At 41.6% G+C, this 25,128-nt stretch overlaps 1 protein-coding gene across 10 annotated transcripts in view; it reads right to left on the bottom strand.

Annotated features, from left to right (window-relative positions):
* Positions 1–25,128, bottom strand: part of VTI1A (vesicle transport through interaction with t-SNAREs 1A) — a 344,985-nt gene that overhangs the window by 94,737 nt on the left and 225,120 nt on the right. Inside the window, exon 9 of one of the 10 annotated variants that reach the window (XM_029932593.1) lies at positions 5,233–5,260. The exons of the other annotated variants lie outside the window; for them this stretch is intronic. Coding sequence (XP_029788453.1) covers positions 5,248–5,260 — 13 coding nt within the window. The 3' untranslated portion in view covers positions 5,233–5,247. Of the gene's footprint in view, positions 1–5,232; positions 5,261–25,128 lie in introns of those variants that run through there. 10 annotated transcript variants of the gene reach the window in all.

Below are 25,128 nucleotides of genomic sequence, written 5' to 3'. Positions count from 1 at the left end.
GACCTCATTTGGAAATCTGTGTCTGGTAAATTCCTAGGAGTACACTTCATCAGACTTTTGTTCATGGCATTTTCCCTCATCTTCGACCCTCATCCTCCATACCTTCTATCTTGGACCACACTTGTGTGTGTTCCTGCTAGGTCCACTTTCTGGATGGTCCGCCCCAGGGGGCAGGTTTCCATCCCGAGCACCAAGAACGAAACTTCACATGCTCGGGGTCGGTTTGGTGAAACAGTGTGTCTTCCCTGTCTGAGTGCACCGTTACAAAGTCGTGGCTGACTCAGAAATCTCGTCCCTGGGGTTAGCAACTCGGCCTCCAATGAGTCTGCAAATGCACGAGTCTTAGATATGTTCAACAGGTGATGTCAAGATGCACTCAGATGATTTAAGGACAACCTGCCAAAAGTCCTCAGAAGCTCACTGCGCCCTTGAAGTAGGTCATCCTCGGGAGCAGTTGCTTTTCATCTACCCAGCAGGTTTGTGTCATCAAATAAATATCTTAAAATGTCTTCCAGCCAGGAACAAATATCTGGCAGGAAAAAGGAAGTACACAGGCTCACTGTCTGGAGGTCTACAAGGAGAGCGTGAGACGTCTTTATTCAAACATACGAAAAACTGTATTTTTATTAACAGCATTGTCCCACCCTTCCCATTCATTGCTCCTTCGTCCAGTCACTTGCCCTACCCCCCCCAGCTAAAAGGCTTCCAAAAGAAACCAGTCTCAGGTTTTAAACATCATTGGTAAAGGTTTTAACAAAGAGGGTCCCTCAAACCTGGCACTGCCAAAGCACATTTTCCCCTCCCCCCAATAAAACTGTGATTTTAATAACAATCATGATAATAGGTAAGCAATCTTGGCTTATTTGGGATTCTTTCCTACCTCCTGCCCTCTTTCCTTTTCTTTTTTTCTTATTTTAGTGTTTAAATTAGTCATTAGTGTTATCTTCCTTCTTTTTTTGCTTGGAGATTCAGGAGATATTAAAATTCAGTAATTTGTGGTATTTCATTTTTGTAAGATAAGGAAGAACTGAAATAATATGGTACAGTTTGTTCTTGAATATTCCTGAGCCTCCCCCATCTCTACCGGCCCAAACAGCAGGTATCACTGGACCCAAATATTTAAAAAAATTATTATAAGAAAACATAAGTCTGTGGTTTAACCCTGATTTCAAAGTTACGGGAACAGCTTAAAAGAGGAAATATTTGGGCTCAAATGTGGATAAGTTTTGGTTTTAATTTTATGCACATTACTTATAACTTCCAGAGCCAAAAATAATTCTAAGAGAACCATGAACACAGTGCACATCATGTGAGATTGAAAAGGCTGGCTCATAATTATTTCAAGATGAATTGTGTAGACCACTGCAATTTTTCACTCATGTGAAGGTTATCCGCTAATATAATGGTGGATTTTGTGAGATCAGGGTTTTCTGAACTCACTGTGTTTTCTAGACACTCCGATACCATTTCCCTGACCTTACTGCACCTCAGCACCACCTGCACTAGTATTTACTCAACTGGTTTCTTTAGATCAACTCTAAATTGGGCTTTTAAAGAAAAAAAATTAATCTCATCTCGAGCAATGAGGACAGCAAAACCATGGGTTTGATGGCTTCTTAAATTTGTTCTTTCAGGGAAAAATAAATTCAGTTTAATAAAAGCTGCCTCTCTCAGAAGAAGCATAAGTAGCTGATCTTTCCATTTGGTATATATTTATTAAGCACCTACTATGTGCCATGCCCTCTTGCAGATGCTGGGTTTACAGTGGCAAACAAAACTAGGTGTCTGCTCTCATTGGGCTTATAGCCTACTGGGGAGATGACAACGGACTGACAGATACATAATACAACTACCGGTAGTAACGTGTGTAAGAAGACGGAGCACGGGAGGGCACAGAATGGCGACAGGGGTGTCTGAGCAGAAATCCAACACAGCCTAGAAAACAGTGGCCTATTCTAAGTGGAAGGAAAGGTCTAGAGAGGTCATACTATTAACTGTCTCTATTTCTACACTTACAAAGCGCTGGTATGCCCCAAGACCAAGTCTGAGTGTGATTCCCTTCTGCAGGCTCCTTCCCAGTTGTAGGGATTCCTGTGACTCATAGGCTGAGAGCATGTTCCCCGGGGAATGTCCTTCTGGGACAGGCTGGGCTGGGTGTGGTGATAGGGGGAGATTCAGAACACCAGAAGGGGACCACCGTGCTGGGGAGGGAAGAATAGGAGGAAAGAGCCGGGCAACAAGAAACCAAAGAGCTGCTTGCCTGTGGCCAGAGGGTCGCAATCTCCAGGTGCCATGAGGAAATTATTTCATATGCCAACCTTGGCACACGTCTGTGGGTTGTTGAGGCTCACTGAGGCACGTGCCCCCATCCAAGGTGAGAGGAGCTGGGAAATATGTACCTTAAATGTTTTCTGAAAACTCTGATTCTCAAGTTACTGACTGATAATCTAAATGGAACACTTTAATAGTTTATAGTTAATAGTTTAATAGAGGCATAGTCTGAGTTTTTGTAGGTTTATTTATTCATTTTGAGAGAAGCAGAGAGAGAGAACACAAGCAGGGGAGGGGCATACAGAGAGCGGGGCAGAAAATCTGAAGCAAACTCTGTGCTGACAGCAGAAAACCCAATGCAGGGCTAGAACTCACAGACTGTGAGACCATGACCTGAACCAAAGTCAAAAGCTGAAGCAACTGAACCACCCAGGCGCCCCGCAGTCTGCTTTTTTTAAAGTCTATTTATTTTGAGAGTGTGTGTGTGCAAGTGGGGGAGGGGCAGAGAGTGAGGCAGAGAGAGAGAGAGAGAGAGAGAGAGAGAGAGAATCTCAAGTAGGCTCCATGCTATCAGCCAGGAGCCTGACATAGAGCTTGATCCCGCTAATTGAGAGATCATGACCTAAGCCAAGACCAAGAGTTGGATGCTTAACTGACTGAGCCACCCAGGCGTGCCATAGTCTGATTACTAAACAGTTTAGTTGGACCACATGCACGACTTCTGTTCCTTGGAGGCTGACTGCATGAGGAGAGCCCAGCTGGTCTCAGGTTTCGGACAAGGAAAGCTGAGCTCTTAAGGCTGAAGGACGCCAGTAGCTGCAATCCTGGCTGAGACATGACAGGTGCATGCCTGAGCAAGTTACTGAACTTTTCTAAGCCTCAGTTTCCTCATCTGTAAAAGAAAATAATAATTCCTCCCTTAATAGATTTGCTCTGAGGCTTAACTGAAATTATATAGCACTTAGAATATAAGTGCTCTTAAAACAAATGGCAATTAGAATGACAACAGCAATCATGATGACGTTGATTAAGAAATTATTCACAAGGTACTTCCGGTTTGGAAACTGAGAGGAAAAGACCTGGCTTCTAGATTCCTAAGAGGCTTAAAATAACCAATAGTTTTGGAGGTGAGTGCTAGTACTCTGGTGGGCTGGTGAGTGCAGCACTGTGGTTAGGCAGAGACAGGAACGAGGGAGGCAGGAGTCATCCACATGGACCATGGCCCAGCCTCCAATCTAAGAGGTTCAGGAGGGGATGGGTAGTGAGGCCCATTCCAGGCAGTCTTAGGTAGACATGGAAACATGAGAAGGAGCTTTCTAGAGCTATGACAGGGGTCCTAGATCAGAAAAAGGAGACAGAAGGTCAATGGAATGTGTCCCCTGCTTCTGGTAGGCCTCCTCGTGGTGGCTGTAGCATTTGCTCCACTGAGTTTTAAAGGTGCTCAGAAGGTCACCTCGAATTTAAAAACAACAGGAGAGCACATGCTGATGGTCTGAATCCATGACATCTGCCTACAGTGCAATGAGATGTTATGTAATCAAAATCCCTTGAACCTGCATCGTCTCCATTAGCAACAGAGGCAAATCAGTTCATGCTTGGGGGAGGGAGCAGTGGAAGTGAAAAGCAAGTGGAAATCCAAGGTGGGCACATCTGTCCTGTGTGAGATTTTCCTTAACAGGCCCCGTGTTGCACTGAGCACAGCTTCTTTGGGAAAGGAAATGCCTTTCTACTCAGTTTCACACCACTCCCTCCATCAACATTTATTCCTTTTTCTTTCTTCCCCTCTGGCTTATTATATATTTAGTTATATTTATGTCATTGATATATGCCTATCTGTTTGTGATATAATATTTTATATAATATAGCTGGATTATGTCATTCAGTCCACATATAGTTATTGAGGTCTACTCTGTATCTAGCTGAGAGGTCATTAGGAAGAGGAGATTTCCAGGAGGACTTTAATTTTTGTACTCCACAGTCACGAGCTTTTGCCAAGAATACATGTGAGGCCTCCAACTTGCTTCTGTATCCATCCAGTAAGGGCAGAAATGCAAGAATACGTTTTCAGTTATGAACTCGCCAGTCCAATATAATGTGACATTTACAACTTTCTGGCTGGTGAGAGACAGTGACAGGATGGCACACAGGCATGATGTACCTGAAGTAGGTAGAGAGCGGTGTACAGGGAGCATGGATAGAAAAGCAGACTGGGAACCGGGAGATCCAGGATCGATTACTCATTGGGTCCCTCATCCAAAGGAGTAGCGAGGGACTTAAGATTTCGATTTTGAACTTCCTGGACAGCTGGGAGGATTGAGCAAGCAATGCTCGTAAGGGATCTCTACCTCCCTGAGACTATGTGTCAGCTGTCTTCAGTTGAGGAATAGATGGAAAATTGATTAGGACAAAGAGCAACAAGGATTAAAATAGAGAGCCACAGAGAGGCAACTGGATTATAGGGTGGACTGAGATGATGCCTGCCCGGGGGTTTCTCTCAAGCTGTAGCGTCAATGTGTTTGGAGAACTCATCTTCTGTTGTCCCAGAAGACAGAGTCTATGAGCAGCAGGTGACATGGCAGGAAATAAATGACTCAACAGTCATCACGTCCTTGGCCTATTTTCCACTTTATCTCCCACAGGATTCAAGGTGGTTTACATGAACACACACCAGGGGCACTTGGGAGGTCACTGGCCTTGGGCTTGGCCAGCTCTGATTCCACTCACTGTATGGCCGGCGAGCGACCATGAAGCTCACCAAGCCTGAGGGCAAGTGCACAGGGGAGTGATTTACCAATAAGAATTTGCTATACAAATGTCAGGGGAGATATGATTAGTAGGAGCAATGCTTTCCATTTAATAGGCTAAATAAAACATGGTAAACAGTCACAACTAAGGAAGAAAAAGCATGAAGTTTGACCTACCCTGACATGAATACCAAACCTGAACAGTTGAAAGTTTTTCTCATAGTAAGCAAAGTCATGGTCTCGTCCTAAAAAAAAAATAGTACATTTGTTAACCTGAAAATAGTCTAAATGACTCCTTGGTCAGGGCTATTCTGCACAATATGATGATTGGGAATTTCATCAAATTAATGTCACTAGATAGGCCTTATAATTAGGATAAAATATTTGAAAAGTTTTAAAGATGAGGCTATTCATTAACTCATTGATTTTCCTGCTGATTGGGAGCCTGAATTTAAATGATACCCAAAAATATAACTAGGTGTGCTCAAAGAGAGACTAGTGGTGAGTCCTTAAATGGAATGCAGGAGTTTAAAATGCTATTACTATTCAGATTCTCTGAGAACATTAAAACTGCCCATTAAATGAAAACCCAATAATTGGCCCTACTGAATTGTGACATTTCGTAACCTGTTCAGAAATGCAGAAAATTGTGGAAGAGAAATTTTTTTGAGGCAGAATTTGATTTGCAATGTAATATTATTCCAAAAGCCAAGGTCACCGTGCTCATACAGAGAAGAACAACAATGCAGACTGACTACCAAAGCTGAGGAAGACTCTGGAAATCAGCGCTAAGGCATATAGCCCAAGACTCTTCTAGGTAAGTTATGCGACTACTCTGGGAAAAAAAATCAACAGGCAGTAGCATGAGCTCAGAATAAATATCAACATGGAATTGACTTCTATTTGGACACTGCTGAAAGACATGACAGAGATAGGTCATTTTTGTCTTTTTATATAAGCCATCACAATTTTTAAACTTACTCTGTAATGTCATTAAATAAGTACAATGTAAAGACATTAGCTGGGGGGCGGGGGGAGGAAATCAATGGTTTCAGATCAGAAGGTTAAAAATTCTCACGGGCCAATAATCAACAAGCACCTTCTGGGTGCAGGGAGCTGTGTCCGGTGCTTTTGAGAGTCAAATACGAGGGATACATATTCTTTGCTTTCGAGGAGTTTTCCACGTAGTAGAGTGGATGAGACGAGATACTGACCTAAATAAGATACGGGAATACTAGAAACATCAACAGGAGCAGAACAATCAACACAATGTGGAGTCCCTCTTGTTGGAGGAATCCAGAAAATGTGATGTCCTTTCTTGAAGAATAGGGCTGGAGATAGGACTCTGAAAGCTGGGGAGGGTTTTGATGGGGGAGATAGAAGGTCAATGTCCAGGAAGGAGTAAGAGCAGGAGCAAGGTAAAGGCTTGAGACACGTCTGGGGAGTAGGGAGGTGGTCAGTGTGGCTGGAATGCAGGTGAAGAGAGAGCAGGGTGGTTGGGAAGAACACCGAGGGAAAACTGAGATCTGCCCAAGGCACCAAGGGGCCAGTTCCATCAGAAGACAGACACTGTTAGCGGCACTGGGAATGAGGTCAGAAATCTTCATCCATAAACTGTCTATGGAAATATTGGGCTCCAACTTTTATCCCTTTACTAAAGTATCTGTTAGCAAAGCAACCAGACATTGACAAAAGAGGAGGCCTCCCCCAAAGGAACCAATTACTGGGAAGAAATGGTAGTTAAAGGGAATGAAGACAGGGCATCAGGAATTAAGAGGAGGAAGGTGAGTGAGGCAAAGAAGAAAATGTGCTGGAGAGAAGGTGGTCTAATCAGGGACCTGATGAAAGGAAGGAAGGGGATGAACAGAAATTCTTCTCAACACCTCCCCACCCCAGGCTAATCCCTCAGAAAACTTACAACAGAAGTTTGAGGGCCACCAAGCTGATGGTTTAGAAAGCCCCTGGCAATCATGGGGACTCCCAGTTTCTGATTATGGATTTCCATTCATAAACTAAGAAGTGCTCTCTGCATTCCTATGAGAGGAACTGTAAGAAACATCCTTTTAGGAAAATAATTAATGTCAAGGGGAAATGGTCACAGCAAGTGGCTAAATGCAAAAGCCTACAAAATAGATATAGGTGCAGCTTGATTTTTGTATAAATGATGAGTAGCATTTATTGTATTCGGCATTTAGAAACTACATCACTGAATGGCAGAACTATTTGAAAAATGCCATGTCACCAGAAATTTTTATTCTTACTTGAAATACTCAGTGACTCTGTCGAAAGTACTGGGTATTGCTTCTATTAGTATGCAGAACACCTTCCTTTAGACATATCTCTAATAAGAAGAACCATGAGAACAAAGGGTCTTGGGGAAGATGTGGCCAGCATGGCATTACACATTACAGATGAGGGTTTCCACTTTTACCACTCCTAGGGGAATATACAGGGCCATACTTGAGAAACACAAATATTCCCAAGCTTACATTTGCTCTCGTAATCAATGTAACTTGTTTGCACAGACTTGTTACTCCATTTATCTAAACATGTTCACGTATAAACTATGGGTACTCTGTATTGGTGCATCGCGGAAGCCCAGACTTTATCAAAATACAAATGTTTCTGGGTTATTGTGCCTTTCAACAAGCCCACACGAATACACATGCCCCACATATACCCCAGACTCACTCTGTTTTGCATGTGAGATTACATACTTTATAAATCTGGCTCGCACAGTGGAGGGACGGGTCCGTTTATAGGAGAGAGAAGCAGTGACTTCATGTTTAACTTCTCGAATGTTACCAGGATAGAAGTGTCTAACAGAAAAGAAAGAAAAGAACTTCTTTCCTTGGGGTGAAGAATGTTATCAATCTTTTACCTAAATAAACCTCGCCAGGAACAGGGGTGAAAAAGTTGACTACATACTTAGTAAAGTGTAGCCAGGGCTGCAGCTGCTAATTTTGGTTTGATGCTTTACAGCTGAACATAGAAAAAAAACCCTACAAGGCAACTGTGTGAACCAGAGACGTTTACCGTGTATATGCAAAATTCAAATAAATAATTCTGGCAGATTCTGTATTCTTTACATGAAAATACATCATCTGCCAAATGAAGACAATGACTTTAAAATTTTCATTCAGAATAACAGGAAATCACAGGAAGGTTTCTAAAGCCTAAAATGCCAATGAAATATTTAATGTAGTATTTAATGTACATGTAATACATTTAATATGTAATGTAATATTTAATGTAAAATGTACATGGAAAAAAGATGGGAAGACTATGAAAGTGTTAACAATGATTCAATAGATGATGAGGCTTATGGGGAATTTTATTTTTTTCTCTACACCTTTCTGAAGCTTCAAGATATTCAACAATAAATGTGAAATTCATATTGTAAGAATTTAAAAACTATGAATAGTTCAACAAACTCACCTTTTTTTTTGGTATGAGAAAATGATGCAAAATACAACAAAAATGAAATTCCCTGACGCCTATTTTAAGCAAGTGGGAGCAACCTGACAAACAGGCCTGTGGACATGAAGAAAGCTTCCTGTACTTTAGAGCACTGCTGGGCTGCTGGGCTGTTTCTGGGGTTGGGAGCCTGACATGACGTGACGGGTTGGGCCATCCTGGACACACGGGAAAGACGCAGAGCAGCGGACTGATGGCAGGAGTCCGGGCTTCCTCAGCGCGTATCAGGGGTGGGTCAGAGGGGGAATGGCCGCAGACGCAGTTCGCTGGCAGATGCTCTATAGGAAATGCAGGGAGAGAGCTTCTCACCCAAATCTTTTCCTGGGGACCAACAGAGGTGGAGGTAATAGCGTTGTCTCTCACCTACTTATTTAGAGATTGGTCCCTTTCCATTTAGTCTGCATAGCGAAACACTGCAAGTACAGAGACCAACGAAGGGAAGACTTACTAAGGAGGAGCTCTCCACCATCTGAAACAAGCACTGATGGTATAGGGACAAGTTATTTAATTAGCACCATTGATTAATGTAACCTCATGGAGCCACTGTCTTCTGCCACTGCTAATTTCATTTTTGAAGTCCAATGAAGTGAAGTAGCTGAAGAGTAATTAAGTGTGTCCAGTCCCTTCATTCCTGTGGCTCTGCTGACTGGGTAGCCCTCCACGTGGGGGTTTTCTGAGAAGACGTTGGAAAGCTTTGGAACAACTCAAAGGCAAGTGTTCTCAGGAGGTGGCGACGTCACATTAAAAGTCCTAGTATGAATGGGCACTTTCCCTATTATTTTCAAATATTGGCTAAAAAAAAAGTGATGATGTTCCATCTAAAAGCTTGCTTTGGAAAGAAATGCTGGGCTGTATTTGTAATGACCTGCCTAAGACGAAAGGCAGCAGGTAGAATACTGAGGCGTACATGCAGGTCGGCAGCAGTTTGAAACTTTTTAAGAGAAGCAAACACATACAATGAGAGAATTTTTCAAAAACCAACTACAGACATACTCGACAGACGACCAGAGTAACGTGGAGCTGCTCCAGATGAAATCCTGCCCGTGGGGTCTCTTCTTCCTTCTTGGCAAGCTTTAGGTGGCTGTGCCAACTTTTAGGGTTCCTTGAAATACAATTTGAGGATCACTATTTCAAAGCATCCCTGGGGGGGGGGGTGCGTGGTCACTGCACACTGGCTCATTCCATACAGATCTGGATCCCTTTTAATGGCTGTCTTTGAAGGCAAAGGCTAGAAAGCTAAGAACTAAGCTATGTTTTCGAGATTCTCTTGCAACCAGGCTCCAGATGTGGCCCGGGTTTTGTGAGGCAGATGTTGGGGCAAAATTTGGAAAGTGGATGTGAGCAATACGATACAGCTGCTTGGGAGGAGATGGGTACCTCTGGAGAGTGAGTGAGTGAGTGAGTGAGTGAGTGAGTGAGTGAGTGAGACAGGGAGGGAGGAAGAGAGAGAGAGAGGGGGAGAGAGAGAGAGAGGGATCGTGTGCATGCGCAAATGCACACAGGAGAGGGGACTGTATTTGGTTTTGGGGAGACAGCTTTGGAGACCAGTTCCCACATCACAGATGCCATGTGGGATAGGACTGCAGCAGTGGGCTCTCTTGGGCAGCTACACTGAAGTCTTCGGCTGCTGCCATGTAGCATCCAAAAAAGCTCCATTAGTTTTACTAAAGAGCCTATATGCTACTCTAGTAAATGTCTTTCTGCTTAAAAGCTAGAGGATTCTGTCTTGCTATATCCAAGAATCTTAACCAACGCAGCATCTAAAAATAGGCCCCAATTACCTGTCTCATATGAGGTATCCCCAGCCTCCCCTCATGTTTGTATCCCTACTAATGCCAACACTACTTTTATCACGTAGATACTGAGTAAATGTTGGTTAAATCACATCGCCTTCACCACAGCATTATGCTGGGCTAATTGTAACATCATTCAGCTCCTTATTAGACAGTAAGATGAAGCCTAAATAATATAGGGAAGAAACACCTCAGTGATCAAGGGGTTGAATCACTGTAATTTTTAACTTTGTTTACTTATCTGGGTAAAGAAAGCAAGGCATTGAAAACCACAGTCCTGATTTCTTGTCATTTGGAGAGGAAGACAGAAATAAGCCAAAAGCCATCTTTCAAGACATAATAGAAAAAACAAGAATATGAAATTATGATGATAATTAGCAATGAATCTGAATTTGATCACTATAGAATGACATGCTTAGATTTCTATGTCCTGTGGAAAAATAAGAAAACGGGGCGGGGGGGGGGGAGCGCGGGACCTGGGCGGCTCAGTCCGTTGAGTGTCTGACTTTGGCTCAGGTTATGATCTCATGGTTGGTGAGTTTGAGCCCCGGGTGGGCTCACCGCTGTCAGCGCATTATTCGCATTGGATCCTCTGTCCCCCCCGCCCTCACCTCCCCTCAAAAACAAATATTAAAAAAAAAGAAAAAGAAAAATGAGAAACAAGAAAAAGAAAAACTGGGCCCTTTTTCTTTAAAGAAATATATTGTCAGCATTGTGTCATATATATATATATGTATCTATTATCTAAGTATTTGATTACTGACCGCACGACCACTTTTCTTCATTTAGAAAAGACGATCTGAAAGGACTTCTCTTTCCCTCGGTTCATATACAACCTTTATTTCATTTTCTATAAGTGGTTAGACAAAGGGTCAAATGATAACTTTAAATATTTAAGCTGGTCAATGACAGTCAAGCAGTCGGATATTTCTCTAATTTATTGTTAAATATGGATTGCCTGAGAGGTAACCTCAGGTACACTGCAAGGCTTCCTAATGAGTTATTAGTTATGAAACTATGAAGTAATTCTGAATTTTAAATAAGACCGAAGAATAGACTGAGGTACAGTAAATTAAAGGCACCATAATTATGCAATATCATGAGATGTATTAGATAGTCACACTATGCATATATCAAAAAATACATTAATAAACTGAACATATTAATAAAAAGCTAAGTCTGGCCCTTCAAGACCTCAACACTAATTGGAAAGGATTTTGACAGAACATCTTGAATAACTTTCATTATCAATTTTGGCAAGCTATTTTTCAGCTACCTAAATAATGATTATTTCTACGCTCCACAGCACATTAAAACATAAGATCTGAAAAATATCATTAGTGAGGATGAGTGAAGTAGCAAATGTTCAAATGCCACAATCTAAATCTGAATTTATTAGTGTGATGTAAATGATCTGTACATATTTCATTTCATTTTCCTGTATGTGACTTTTAGAGGGTCCATGCAAAGTATATCATACGTTTGCAATTATACAGTGGATGTTAATGATATATCATGTACTGCATTGCAAATTTTGGCAATATTTTTAAGATCATGCATTTTGATCACTTAAAATTTTTTTTTATGTTTACTTTATTTTTGAGAAACAGAGAGAGTCAGAGTGTGAGGTGGGGAGGTGCAGAGAGTGGAGGAGACACAGAATTAGAAGCAGGCTCCAGGCTCTGAGCTGTCAGCACAGAGCCCAACGCAGGGCTCAAACTCTCGGACTGTGTGATCATGACCCACACTGAGTCAGATGCTCATCCGACTGAGCCACCCAGGCGCCCTGCACTCTGATCACTTTAAAAACCCTCCCAAAGTGTGATGATTAATGCATTCAATTCTTTTCTTCTTTTTTTGGGATTCAGTTCTTAAAGAAAGCATTTTGTAGCAAGGACAGATTAACCTTATAATGAAAGCAAACACATTAATAGCAGATATTGGTGGAAAAGTTATAAAAGGTAATTTTTATCTATAATAGCTTATTCCTATAGCCAAGACACAGATTTATCCACATTTTCTTTGTTGTTGCAAACAAAATTATTGACTAAAACAAAAACAAAAACAATATCAGATCACTAGTTTAAAATAAAAAAGGTTTAGGGGTGCCCATCTGGCTTAGTTGGTCTGTGACTCAGGATCTCAGGGTCATGAGTTCAAGCTCTACATTGGACACAGAGCTTACTTAAAAAAAAATTATTTTTTTAATGAAAAAGAAGGGGCACCTGGGAGGCTCAGTCAGTTGAGCATTCGACTTCGGCTCAGGTCATGATCTCGCAGTCCATGGGTTTGAGCCCCACATTGGGCTCTGTGCTGACAGCTCAGAGCCTGGAGCCTGCTTCCAATTCTATGTCTCCCTCTCTCTCTCTGCTCCTCCCCTGCTCATGCTCTGTCTCTCTCTCTCTCAAAATAAATAAACATTAAAAAAAGAAAAAAGGTCTAGCCAAAAAGGAAGTCTAATTAGTTAATACCAGAGTACAAAGTACCTATTTTAGGAATATGGTTTATTAAGGTTTAAATAAAACACAAAAAAATGGAAGTTTTGTGACACATTAATAATGCCTCTAACTATTCTTGATTTTAATATTAGATTTGGTTCCACTAAAGATACCCTCCTTGAGGTGAAATGTTTGCTGTGTGTATGTTTTATAGATGGCCATAGGCACACTGTGTGTTAAAGGACATTATTTTGGGAATACCTAGGCTTTAACTTTCACTAAAATGGGAGGCTTGCTCATAAATACTTGCTTCAGGTCATAAAGTCAGATATTATAAAGAAGGAGGAGACTGCTGCTTGAGTAGACTGGTGTGCCCCCCACCCCCAATTCCCCTAGACAAGGAGGTCTTTACTTCCTGGTTTTTACAGTCAGGGTCTTGACTCATGGACTTCTGATGCTCCCTTTTCCTTTTCTCACTGGAATGAAAACACTCACACAGCATATGCATGACGCACGATCACAATGCAACAGCATAAATGACGTTTATGAATGACGTCCTTCACTTTGCTGCCCCTTTCTCTCACACGGTGAGATTTGTAACTGACTAGCTAGAGGACTTCCAAAGCAGAGTGATCTGTAATGTAATACTTCTTGAACCTCCAGAGTCATTTCAGCATTAGTTACAAATAAAAGTTGGCTCTCTGCATCGCTTAACCTTGGGAACATGAACCTTTAAGACTTGGAGATCAAATACCAACATTCCCCTAGGACTGCTGTGCACATCTGCATTTCTGGACATAGGACTTTTTTTGTTCCCAATCAAGTATAATCTCACTTCATAACTTCTAACTTTTGGCTCGGTGCTACCTAGATTTCCAGGCAAAGACATGAAGGCTGAGGATTTTGCGCTTAGAGGTTTGGAAATCTGGCAAATGCTACATTAAAAATGCAAGTATTTGATCTTGAACTTCAGCATAGTGAAATGCAGTTAAAAGACAAAATAACCAAAGGGAGGCTTTATATATTCTAAATCTGCACCTGTATTCTGATGTTGCCAGGCATTTGGCCTAACAATTCTGTGTCCGGGGCAAAATGGAATGGGGAGCCCCCCAGATTGTCCTCTGGGACCTTCCAGCCATTTGCAGTAATCGCTGATTCCTGCTTCCATCTTCAAGCCAGGCATCCAAGGGTTGCCATTCCTGGCTGAGTTTGTTCTGTGTTTTAATGTTTAAATGGTCCGACTGCATCTGGGTCCAAACTAATTTAACACGGAATGTTAGTTCAAGGATTCCAGTCACCCCTACGTTAGCATGAAAGCCAGCTATGAAGATAGCTTGAGTTATTAATGTACAATACTAAAAAACAGCCCTCCAATTCATGAAACTCAAGGCTTTATAAGGTTTCCTTGATATTGACCTTTAGGATCTAGTCAATGAGGTGGAATTTATTTTCAAATAATTTAATTTAGCATCATTAGCATGGTTTGGGACTTGAAAGTCACAGAATTTAATGGACTCTTATATTCAGATAACTGTCAGCACAGGTTACCTGTAAAAGAAAATTTCCATGAAGATTTAGCCAGGCAGCACATAGTCCTGAATGTCACTAAGGTGGTGGTATAGACTAACTGGATTTAATCTGCCAATGCTCTCCAACAACAGCAGTGGCTTTTATTTCTTGCTATACTTATCCACTTTATAATGTTAAAAGTGAAAAGAAAAAAAAGCTCAAATAATCACAAAGCAGCAGAATCAGGAGTGACTGGGGGGGGAATATACTTCTTCCAAAACGGACTTCTGCAAAAGCTGTCATTTGTCTGAGACTCATGTATTGTTGTTGGTTGAGAGCCAATATGAGTAATGGTCAAAAGTATGGGTTTTATTTGGAATCAGGCTTGTGTTCAAATTCTAGTTCTGCTACTTCTTAGTTCTTTGACTCCAGGTGAGTTAATTATGCTTTTTTTAGACCAAAGTTTCCTCACCTATCAAATCAGTTGTAAAGATCAAGAGAGATGATTTATTATAAAGTACACTGCATACGGCTAGCTTATAGTTCTCTCTCTTTTACCTTGTGGCATCTGCTGACACCCTAGACGAGGTGACTGTCTCCTCTTCACTCTGACCACCTATACCTTCCATTGGTGGATTCATGAAAAGTTAGCTCTTTTTCCTAAAAGTATAGGACTCACGATGTGACAGGGGTTTAGAGTGGTGATTTTGGAGCCAGATGGCTCGGGTTTGAGTCAAACTTAGGTGTCCTCATCTGTCAAAGGGGAATCATGATGCAATGTACCGTATTGAATTGTAAAGATTTAGTGGCACAACACTAGTAAATCATGTACACAGTGTCTAGTACATAGTAAGTACTCAAAAATAGGAGCTCTTAATTCAAATAGAATAAAATAGTGGCAAAAACCTAAATTTAAACAGCATACTACAGTTTACAAAATATGTTTAATCTATACTTTTTAGGTCCCTGTCAGAACACTATGAGGCAAAACATTATCCCCATTTTGCAGGTAGGCAAACTAAGACCCGTGTATCGTAATAACTCTGCCAGAAATCTCATAGCTAATAAGTAGCAAGGTTGGATGAGGAGTGCTGGCCTCCCGGCATCTGAGGCAGTGTTTTTCCTACTATGTTACAAGGCTGAGTTCTATATGATACACAAGGAAGTACCAGAAGTAGCCCTTCCCACCAAAGAGCTTGCAGAAGAGGAAATATACGGACAAATGAAGACTAGCTTCCACTTACTGAGATCTAAACCAATCAGACTCACGGCCAGAGGTTTTCCATTTATGTTCAGATTTCTGCAACACAAATATCTCATTCTGGTATGCATATTTTCAACTGTACCCAAATCACCAACTAAGGTTTAAGAGGGGGGAAAAATCACCTCCGTTCTAATCCAGCCGCAAGTAAAACTTTGGAGCTTGGGGGTCTGGGAAAATACAAGTGGACTGGCCAAGGTGGAAAATAATACTTGGTGACATGATATATCCATTATTGAAATAGCTGAAAAGCCACCCCTCGGGGGTACGGTAGACACAAATGACCCTGGTGGTGGCTGCCTCTATGAGGATTCTCTACTCCAGACGGAATGAAGAAAAACCCAAGAGTGGAGAAACCAAGAGTGGAGAAAGAGGACGTACTTTACCAGGTACCAGGCTTTGGCTGGCTACCAACCAATGAACTGCTAGAGAATGAGACCCAAGATAATACCCTGCCTGTGTTCAACAATGAGTGCACAAAGGGTGTCAAAGCATGTGTTTAAGCATATGTGAACAAAGAACATAAAGATGTGTGAGACGGGTGTTAAAACATCAGTTCAAACATGTGTTTAACCATGTGTGAGCAAAAGGGTGTTAAGCCATGTGGTAAAGCAAGTGTTAGAGCATATTCTATTACAAATGTTTCTCATTTGGGAGCTTAAATTATTTTCTGCCTAATCCAGGGTTGCTAAGCAATAGTTTTGTGTTGTCCTAACTTAACACAATAAGTTATTAAATTGAAAAAAAAATTGAAGTTAGAATTCTTTTTTCCTGTCTTGGTTTCATCACGAAGAATTTACATCTATAGTTTTCAATAAACACAGTGGTAGTGTTCTGCTAGTGCAAGCAAAAGCCGGGCTAATGCTCCATATGCAGGAAGGCAACAGCCAGAGACGGGGGTAAAGCATGCTCAGCCTGGTGAGCCACATACATACACAGTGCTTGGAGGCCACAGGGGCGCATCACACTGAAGTCTGAGAAGCTGCATGGTCCACCGACTTGGGGTGACCGTCTCCTCTAGGGAAACTCGGCGCAGCCAGGATTCTTTTTGTTTTTGTTTTTGATTAGATAGAATGCTGCTCTAGAGAACAGGATTTTGACAATGTTTATTGGGAGTACAATGTGATAGAGACAGACTTTAAGGTTTCTCTGATGTTATTCACTAAATATATTAGCTTATGAATCTACCATGGTGCTGGAAGCTTTCATTCCAAAGCCAATGAATCCTCTTATTTTAAATTTCTAATGTTTATTTACTTTTGAGAGAGAGACAGAGTGCAAGCAGGGGAGAGGCAGAGAGAGAGGGAGACACAGAATTAGAAGCAGGCTCCAGGCTCTGAGCTGTCAGCACAAAGCCTGACATGGGGCTCGAACCCATGAACCACAAGATCATGACCTGAGCTGAAGTTGGACGCTTAACCAACTGAGCCACCTAGGTGTCTCCGAATCCTCTTATTTTAAAAAGAATGAAAGTAGATGAAAAGCAGAATGTGCTACTGATGCTTTTCTATACGGTAAAGAAAAAGATCTTAAAATAAGTGTCCACAGGGCCTGGGTGGCTCAGTTGGTTAAGCGTTGAACTTCATCTCAGGTCATGATCTCATGATTCGTGAAGTCAAGCCCCACATTAGGCTCTATGCTGCCAATGCATAGCCTGCTTTGGATCCTGTCTCTCCTCTCTCTGACTCTCCCTTGCTCTTTCTCATTCTCTCCTTCTCAAAAATAAAGAAACATTAAAACAATATTTAAAAAGCCCAAGTGTACATATACTAACAGATTAAGAAAAATCCAGGTAACTATCTTATTTCTTGTCATGAAACAAAGCTATAAACAAAATAAGCCAGTAAACCTGCTTAAAGTCACTCATTTCTCTGTTGGGAGAGGACATTTAATCAAACATTCTTTTTTAAAATACCAAGAAACAGAAGAAAAACAAAAGATCGGCAAGTTGTGCTTAAATTCCATTTCCTATGCAGTAAATTAATATGGCTGTTTCTGCTTCACTGGACTGATTTGTGTATAAATGCTGTTTGATTATACCTAGGAAAATACTTTTGATCATTCTGAATAAAGAAAAATCGATATAACCATTAAAATAAAAATATTGCCTTCCCAATCACCTTTTGCCTCGAGATCACGGAACATTTCATTGAAACAAAAACTGGCAAGAGAGAAACAAACAATTAAAGCTACTGTCTTCTGTCGGCCACCCTCGCAGCAGAGGTCATGGGATTTTCGACTACTTCTCTTTGCCGGTTTGCCTGTGTCACTTAATGATTTGTTCATGCAGTTCGGTACCTACTCAAGAAAATGCAATTCTTCAGCAGGAAAAAGCATAGTTTCTGGGTGTTGTGACCTGACTCTTTGCTTAAACAAGTTCCAGAGCGTACACTGACAAAGCGATGATTATTTTTTCTTCTTGGAGATGCAGCTCAAATAAAGAAAACAGAATCCCACCAAGGAAATACTAGCGAAAAGTTGTGCAGAGGCTTTCCTAATTGATGTTTGGTCGTTTCATTGTTGACCAAAACAAGTGCACTGATGAGCCAACTCATTTTTGCAATCCCACGTTTCTTCATTAGTAAGGCACGTCACTTTTAATAGTGCCAAACGAATATAGAATGCAGACCATTTATTTTCTGTCAATACGAAATATACTCCGATAGCAGAAGCCATTTCACTGAGGTCAGTCTCCAAATGCACGTAAGTCAGGCTCAGCAATAATGTCTGTGCTCTAAAAATGAAGAAACATCTGGAGATTTCACAAGCTAAAGGAAGATACAATAAAGAAGTATGCTTTGAGGTCCTCAGAAACAGCTGGAATTGTTCGCGAGGGCTAGTTAACTGAAGGTTCCCCATTTTCAGTCAAATGAGCATGCAAATACACCCCACTCTGTAGAAAACAGAACAAGACAAATAGACCTGATGGAGATACAGACCTTGAAAGAATACTTCTGAATGTCTCTGGAGGTGCCAATTCGAATACATATAATTATTTTCCTTAATTACATTTTTCTCGAATTACGGAATACTCAATAAACAAAACACCCTGGAGGCAAGTAGGGGCAAGAGGCGCTTTCTGTAAAAACTCTTTCCTAGAGGACTCAGCACAGTGTTAGGTGGCCTCAAGTGCTACATGGTAAGTCTTGCATAACGGTTTGTACTTTTAATCAAACTTTTCAGAAGGCAGCAAAAATGATCAGAAAAGTAATTTTAGCTGCTTCTGCTTTCTATTTGAAGTGACCATCCTTAGCCTCAGTGGACAGGTCACGTGTGGAGGGAAAGAGCTCTTGAAGGAGTAGGTTCTCCCAGTTTTCACAACCATGGGCATTTTGCTCTTGGGCTGTCAGGTGAAGGATAGTGCTGGCCCAGGGCACCCTCAACGTCCTCTCTGCCTACCCCGAGCTCTGGGCCTTTCCTGGAATAAGCCTGCCGGAGATCCTACACAGGGTAGGAAGGAACTGTCTATTCTAAACTAGAATCATATTTGCAAGTGTGTGTTTAAATTAAGCTAGAGAACTTTCACAATGTCCCAAATCGAGACTGAGCAATTGCCTCTTGAGGTTGGCACCACTTCCCATTTTATGAACAAAACAACCTCAGCAATTATGGGAAAAAAGGCAAAACCAGTGCAAATAAAACCAAGTCCATTTATCTTCTGCACCTTATACATTAAAAAGTATAGGGGTTTTTTTTTAGAGGCTTAAGAAAATTAAATGTTTTATGTGTCTCAATACTTATGCCCCTTTCTTCTACTTAATGTTTCTTACTAATACTTATAGAATCACACCCAAATTAGATATCTTCAACTTTTAAAATACATAATTCAATGCAAATGCTTTATTCTGAAATGACAGTAAATACCAGGTAGAAAAGTTCAAGGTAGGTACTATTTAAGATAAATATTTGTCTAAATTCTGAGTTTTCATTTTTTGGAAACTATGGAAACACAGCCCTCAACAACGATTCACGTGTTACACTTCCTAAGCAATTTAATGATAATTCAATAAGCAGAAGCTGAAGTTATAACTTTTAGTCAACTGATTTCCTTTGCAACATTTGCTCTCTGAGACCAACTCAGACTAAGATTTTTTTTTAAAGACTGACTCATCAAGCTTTCTTTGGAACGGAATTAGAAGTACAGAATTTACCCCCCAAAATGAGACTCACTCTGCCATCCACAGGCGTGCTTCCAGAGGTGAGAGAATTTTCTCCTAAATGTGTTGTCTTCCAGATCTTTACTAAAATGCAGGGAGTTAAGTCGCCAAGATTTACATAAACTGAAGTCTCGTAATTCACTTATTCTTTTGTGATAGTTCATTCATTCATTCATTCATACACCCTCTCTTTCATTGGATCAAGTATTTCCTGAGCACCCATTCTGTCCCAGGAGCTAGCAGGGCACAGGGGGCATAAAGTAGGATAAGTTTTGGTGTCGGACCTTCAGCAGCAAAAGGGCTGTGGGTGCCACAGAATAAAGCAAGGAAGACACTGAGCTATGAGGTGGCGCTGGGGGTGTGAGGGGAGAGTCGATGTTAAAATAGACCCAGTATTTTAGGTTTGTGATCAGGAATGGCTAGTTGCGCAGCAGGACAGAGACTGGAGAGCACATGTGATGCCAGCGAGACAGGGCAGGTGGCCAGCGCCTGAGGGCCAGCGCACGTCCTGTATCTCCGAGGGTGGTGCTCAGGAACTTGGAGATGCCCCCTTTTTTTTTTTTACTTCCTCTGGGAAGCTGAGATGATAATTTGATCACTGCTTTATTTATTTATTTATTTATTTGTTTGTTTGTTTTTGACCACTGCTTTAAAAAAAAAACACACAAGAGGAAAACCTTCCTAACCTTCTTTACATTTTCCCTTGTATAGGTGCCTTGGGCCTTGTGTCAGGTAAGTTTTTATTAAAAAAAAAAAAGACACACCTATAATTTTAAGCCACCTAACATTAAAATTGCCTACAATTTTAAATTCTCTCCAGCTTTAGGGAGACTAAATGGATGATACTCCTGTCACTTAAAAAGAAAAAAAGGCTTCAGAAGGGCAGGAAGACAGGTGTCACTTCACTTATACGTGTTTTGGTGCTTCCTTATGTTTTGGTCCCACGTTTGAGCGCTGAAGTTAGCAGAGGTTGCAAATCAAAGAGAGAAAACAGAAAATATTTCTATTTGCTAATGGTATTTCGCTAGTGATTGGGAGAGAAACATTTCTTCATCAAACATTTATTGAGTGTGTATCATGTACCAGGCACCAGGCTTACTGACTGGTGACTCACGGTGGAGTGGGGGGGATGGGCAGGGACTGAGGAGTAAAATGCAGCAAGGGTCCCACGGCACTATATGCAGACTGCTGGGGACTCGAGAAGCTCATTTTAGGCAGGACAGAGGTGATTACCTTTTATTTTAAATATTCATAAGGACTCAGCATTTTATTTAGGACAGTTATAGCACTTAATATGTAAAACAACACATAACTAGGACATTTGAATCATGATTACATGGATAGTTCTCTGTGAAATAAAGTGAAAGCAGGTATTTAAGCAAGAGTATGCCAATTTAAAGAAAAACAGCAGTAGAGGTGTTAGGCAGGTAGGGCCAGGACCAAAAGTGTGAAGGTAGTACTCAAATCCCTCAAGTTTGGGAACTAAGGCAGATCAGTGTGGCTACATCCAAAAGGATGCCATTTTATAAGGGTTGGACTCCTCTTTGTATGTTCCCTGGATCCAAATAAGATGCTGCGAAAGAGGCACAGACTTCTAGGAGAGTCCGGGGAAGGGAAGGGCACTAGTACAGGCCGGGGGATTCAGACTGGGTTTCAGAAAGAGAAAGCCAAGGATGAGAAGTTATGTTGAAAGCAGTATTAGGATCCTGGTATGTAGAGTGGTTGAATGTCAGGTTTGGAAGGAACCTCAGGAATCATCTGTTACACCATCTGTAATTAACTATGAAATACTTCTGTACAGATAGTGTGACAGATATGTGTATATTAATCCATGCCCTTGGGTATTGAGTTCATAATTGAAGTGGCCTAATGGGAAAACACACTTCAGGGGGGTTTAGTGCACATTTAAAAGACTAACGAAGAGCCATATTCCAGAGGCAGTTACTACCCGTGTGGCAGCTCGCTTTATCCGATTCATTAGTTACTCTTAATTAGCATAACTAATAATTATTAATGAGGGCGTTAGAAATGGCCCTGGCGCTCTGTGCACTGGCTACAAGTATGGTCCTTGGCACTCCCGCAGGGTGCAGGGAAAGGGCATCAGAAGCTAGTGACTCTGGAATGGTGTCTTCGACTCAAGATTCTCCTGGCTGAATCCATCACTAGAAGGGTCTCTCACCTGACTCTGACTAGAAGGTTAGCCAAGTTCTTTGCTAGAATATTCTATTTGCCTCTAGTGATTCTTTCAGGCAAATTGCCGTGAATGCACTCTCAACACCAGGCCAGAGGACAGGGACGTCATTTTGTCCAGAGGACAAGACGGACAGCTGTTTGTGCGCCTGTCTGTGGACAAGTGTTTCTAGGCATGGCAGGATTCGGTCTGAGGTTTGCTTTCATTTTGACATATTACTTGGGAAGCAGGCATAGCCTTCGACCACCTCCAACTCATCTGTCTCACACTGTAGCCAATGTCGACCATGAAAAACCCAGTAATCATGAAAGACCAAATTTGCTAGAGTCAGATCTAAGCTAAACTTGCTTTCTCAGAGAAGTTAAGGGATTTGCCCAAGGACACACGGCTAGTTAGCCCTAAACCTAAGTTTAGCATGTGGGGCTCTTTGTTACCATCTTCCTGGTCAACCGATGGTTGTTGGCCAGGGACGCTCATCCCAATTATCTTGCAGAACTTGTAAACCACATGCACATGCCCAGGTCCAGCCCAGGAGAATGTGATTCTGTAGAAGATCTGGCAGTCGGGGCACAAGTATCTATGTTTTCTAAACATCTGTGCAGGTTACTCTCTGATGCACACACACAAACAGACAGACACGTGAGAATCACTGAACTATCCCGTGATACTGATAAATGCAAAAGGTGCAATGTCTATTGCACAATTTCCATGGACCTGGCCCTGTGCCAGATGCTTTTTAGGTAATCTCTACACCCAGTGTGGGGCTTGAACTCATGACCCTGAGATCAAGAGTTGGATGCTCTACTGACTAAGCTAGCCAGGCTTCCCTCTATTATTTTTTGTTTATAACAAATCACTGAATAAGATATCCTTAGCACTTTACAGATGTAGAAATTCATGCTGATAAAAGTTAAGTAACTGTCCAAAGGGACAGCTTATAAGTGGCGAGACATAGATTCCAACCCAGATTTGCCTTTCTCCACCAATCTGCTCTTAACCATGATGCCCTGTCACACGTCAGGAGAAAAATATCACAGACCCACAGGTGAAGAAGAACCGCATAAATGAGCAAAATGGGCCAAACAGAAACTGGGGTGAACCAGAGACCATGTGCCCCTCTAGAGGGCTCTAAGTTTTGATTTTTGATGGCTATTTCGAATGTTTTAAGAGTAACTATACAGAGCAACTGGAAGTCTCAGATGTTGCTATGGGGATGCAAAATGGGTCAGCCACTCTGGAAAGGGTTTGGAAAGGGTGCTTATAAAATGAAACATATACTCACCAGATGACCCAGAAATCCTACCTCTAGGTATTTACTCAAGAGAAATAAAAGCCTCTGTCCACAAGAAGATGTATAAAAAATGTTCATAGTGCCATATTTATATGTGTTCCAAACTGTGAGCAGCCTACACCTTCATAAACTGGTGAATGGATAGATAAATTATGGTGAATTCCTACTGTGGTATATACTTGGCAATTGAAAGGCATGAAATACTAATACACACAATGACACAGGTGAGTTTCAAAAGCTCTATGCTAGGTGGAAGAAGGTATACACAAATGGCAAAATACCGTATAATTCCATTTACATGAGATTCTAGAGAAGGCAAAACTCTTGTGTCAGAAAGTAGATCAGTGGCTGCCCATGATGGGCGTGAGAGAGAGGGAAACTGAGCTAAGGGCCTGGAGAGGAAGAGCACTGCTGTGTCCTGATGTGTTGTGCAGGTTACACAATTGCATACCATGACCAGAACTCTTCAAATTCTATACTTAAAATGTGTGAATTCTACTGTATGTAAGTGATACCTAATACCTCAATTGAAAAAACAAAACAAAACTACCAAGAAAAAGAAAAAAAGCAAAGGAAAAAAGTTCTGCAGGTCGCTTATGGCTCATAGCTTGCAGTTTTCAACCTCTGGTCTCAGTAGAGAGATTCTGTTTTAGATTCCTGAGGAAACACAACAGATGACATGAAGTCATCCATCATCCTCCCTGAGGCTGGGCTCAGGAAAAATGGTGAAGCTTGTTGTGTTCATCCCCTTCCCTCCACTCCTCCTCCTCCAGCAGGTGCAAAACGTTTCCATGCTGCCCCCTGGCTGTTCAGCACCTCCTCCCAAGGCGCCCGGCTCACATCTGGGGCAGCTCTAAACCACCCTGCCGTTCAGCCCTTCAGCCCTCCTCCCGAGCTCTCTGACTCGGAGGCTGTTCCTCAGTGCTGTGTGCAAGGCAGAGGCCAAACCTAGCCAACATGTCACCAAGTAGGTGCCACAATCCACACTGGTAAATTCACCACGTAGGTACGGGGATTTGACAGAGCCGATGCAGAAACCCGAAGCTGAATGTGGTTCTTTCCTTTTAGTCAGTTAGGGAATGCTTTGGGAAAAGGAGGCTATTTCTGGAACCCTCCACATTGATCTCCACCACAGAGTGGCCTGCCTGTTTGTTTATACATATACTTTGTCAGCAATATTACCATGAAACACCTTTAAATGAATATATATACGCATGAGGTCTGTGTGGATAGTCTAGAAGTTGTACGCAAGGATTATACACAATTATCAAAACCCACAGTGCTCACACATATCAGACTGAGGACACAGCAGAGCGAGCCCTTCTGTTTTCTGAAAAACTAGTGAATGCCAACCCTATGCGGCTGGGCTTTCCTGAACCTCTGTGAATGTCCTGATAATTTGATTAAAAATGAGAAGGTAACAATAATAATCAAATTGACTACCGTAATACAAGCTATCATGTTAACAAGAAAAAGGCAGAGGAACTTAAAGTTTGTATTAATGTCACATAAAGGAAAATGTTAACATATGAATAAATAGAAAAAAAAAGGAAGAAAAGATCATTGTGGGCTGTTGGGTTATGAATGATTTTTCTCCCTTTTCTGTTTAAAAATGTTTCTTTGGGGAGCTTGGGTGGCTCAGTTGGCTAAGCATCCAACTCTTGATCTTGGCTCAGGTCATGATCTCTCGGTCATGAGATGGAGCCCCACACTGGGCTCTGCACAGAGAGCGTGGAGCCTGCTTAGGAGTCTCTCTCGCCCTCTCTCTGCACCTCTCCCACTTGTGTGTGTGCCCACACACGTACACGCGTGCTCTCTCTCTGTCAAAATAAATAAATAAACTTAAAAAATGTTGTTTTCTTTTGCTTTGATAACACTATCTGTGTAATAAACACAAATCAGAAGAAGAAAAAGAAATCACCCGGACTGGATCACAGCCAGCGTGGTGTGTGAGCTGTCACCCATGAATTAATGTCTGCGTTGACTGCTCACACTT

The sequence above is a fragment of the Suricata suricatta genome, chromosome 2 (genome assembly GCF_006229205.1).
Source record: "Suricata suricatta isolate VVHF042 chromosome 2, meerkat_22Aug2017_6uvM2_HiC, whole genome shotgun sequence".
NCBI lineage: Eukaryota > Metazoa > Chordata > Mammalia > Carnivora > Herpestidae > Suricata > Suricata suricatta.
The sequence above is the reverse complement of the archived record's forward strand: the minus strand, read 5'-3'. Positions and strand labels throughout refer to the sequence as shown.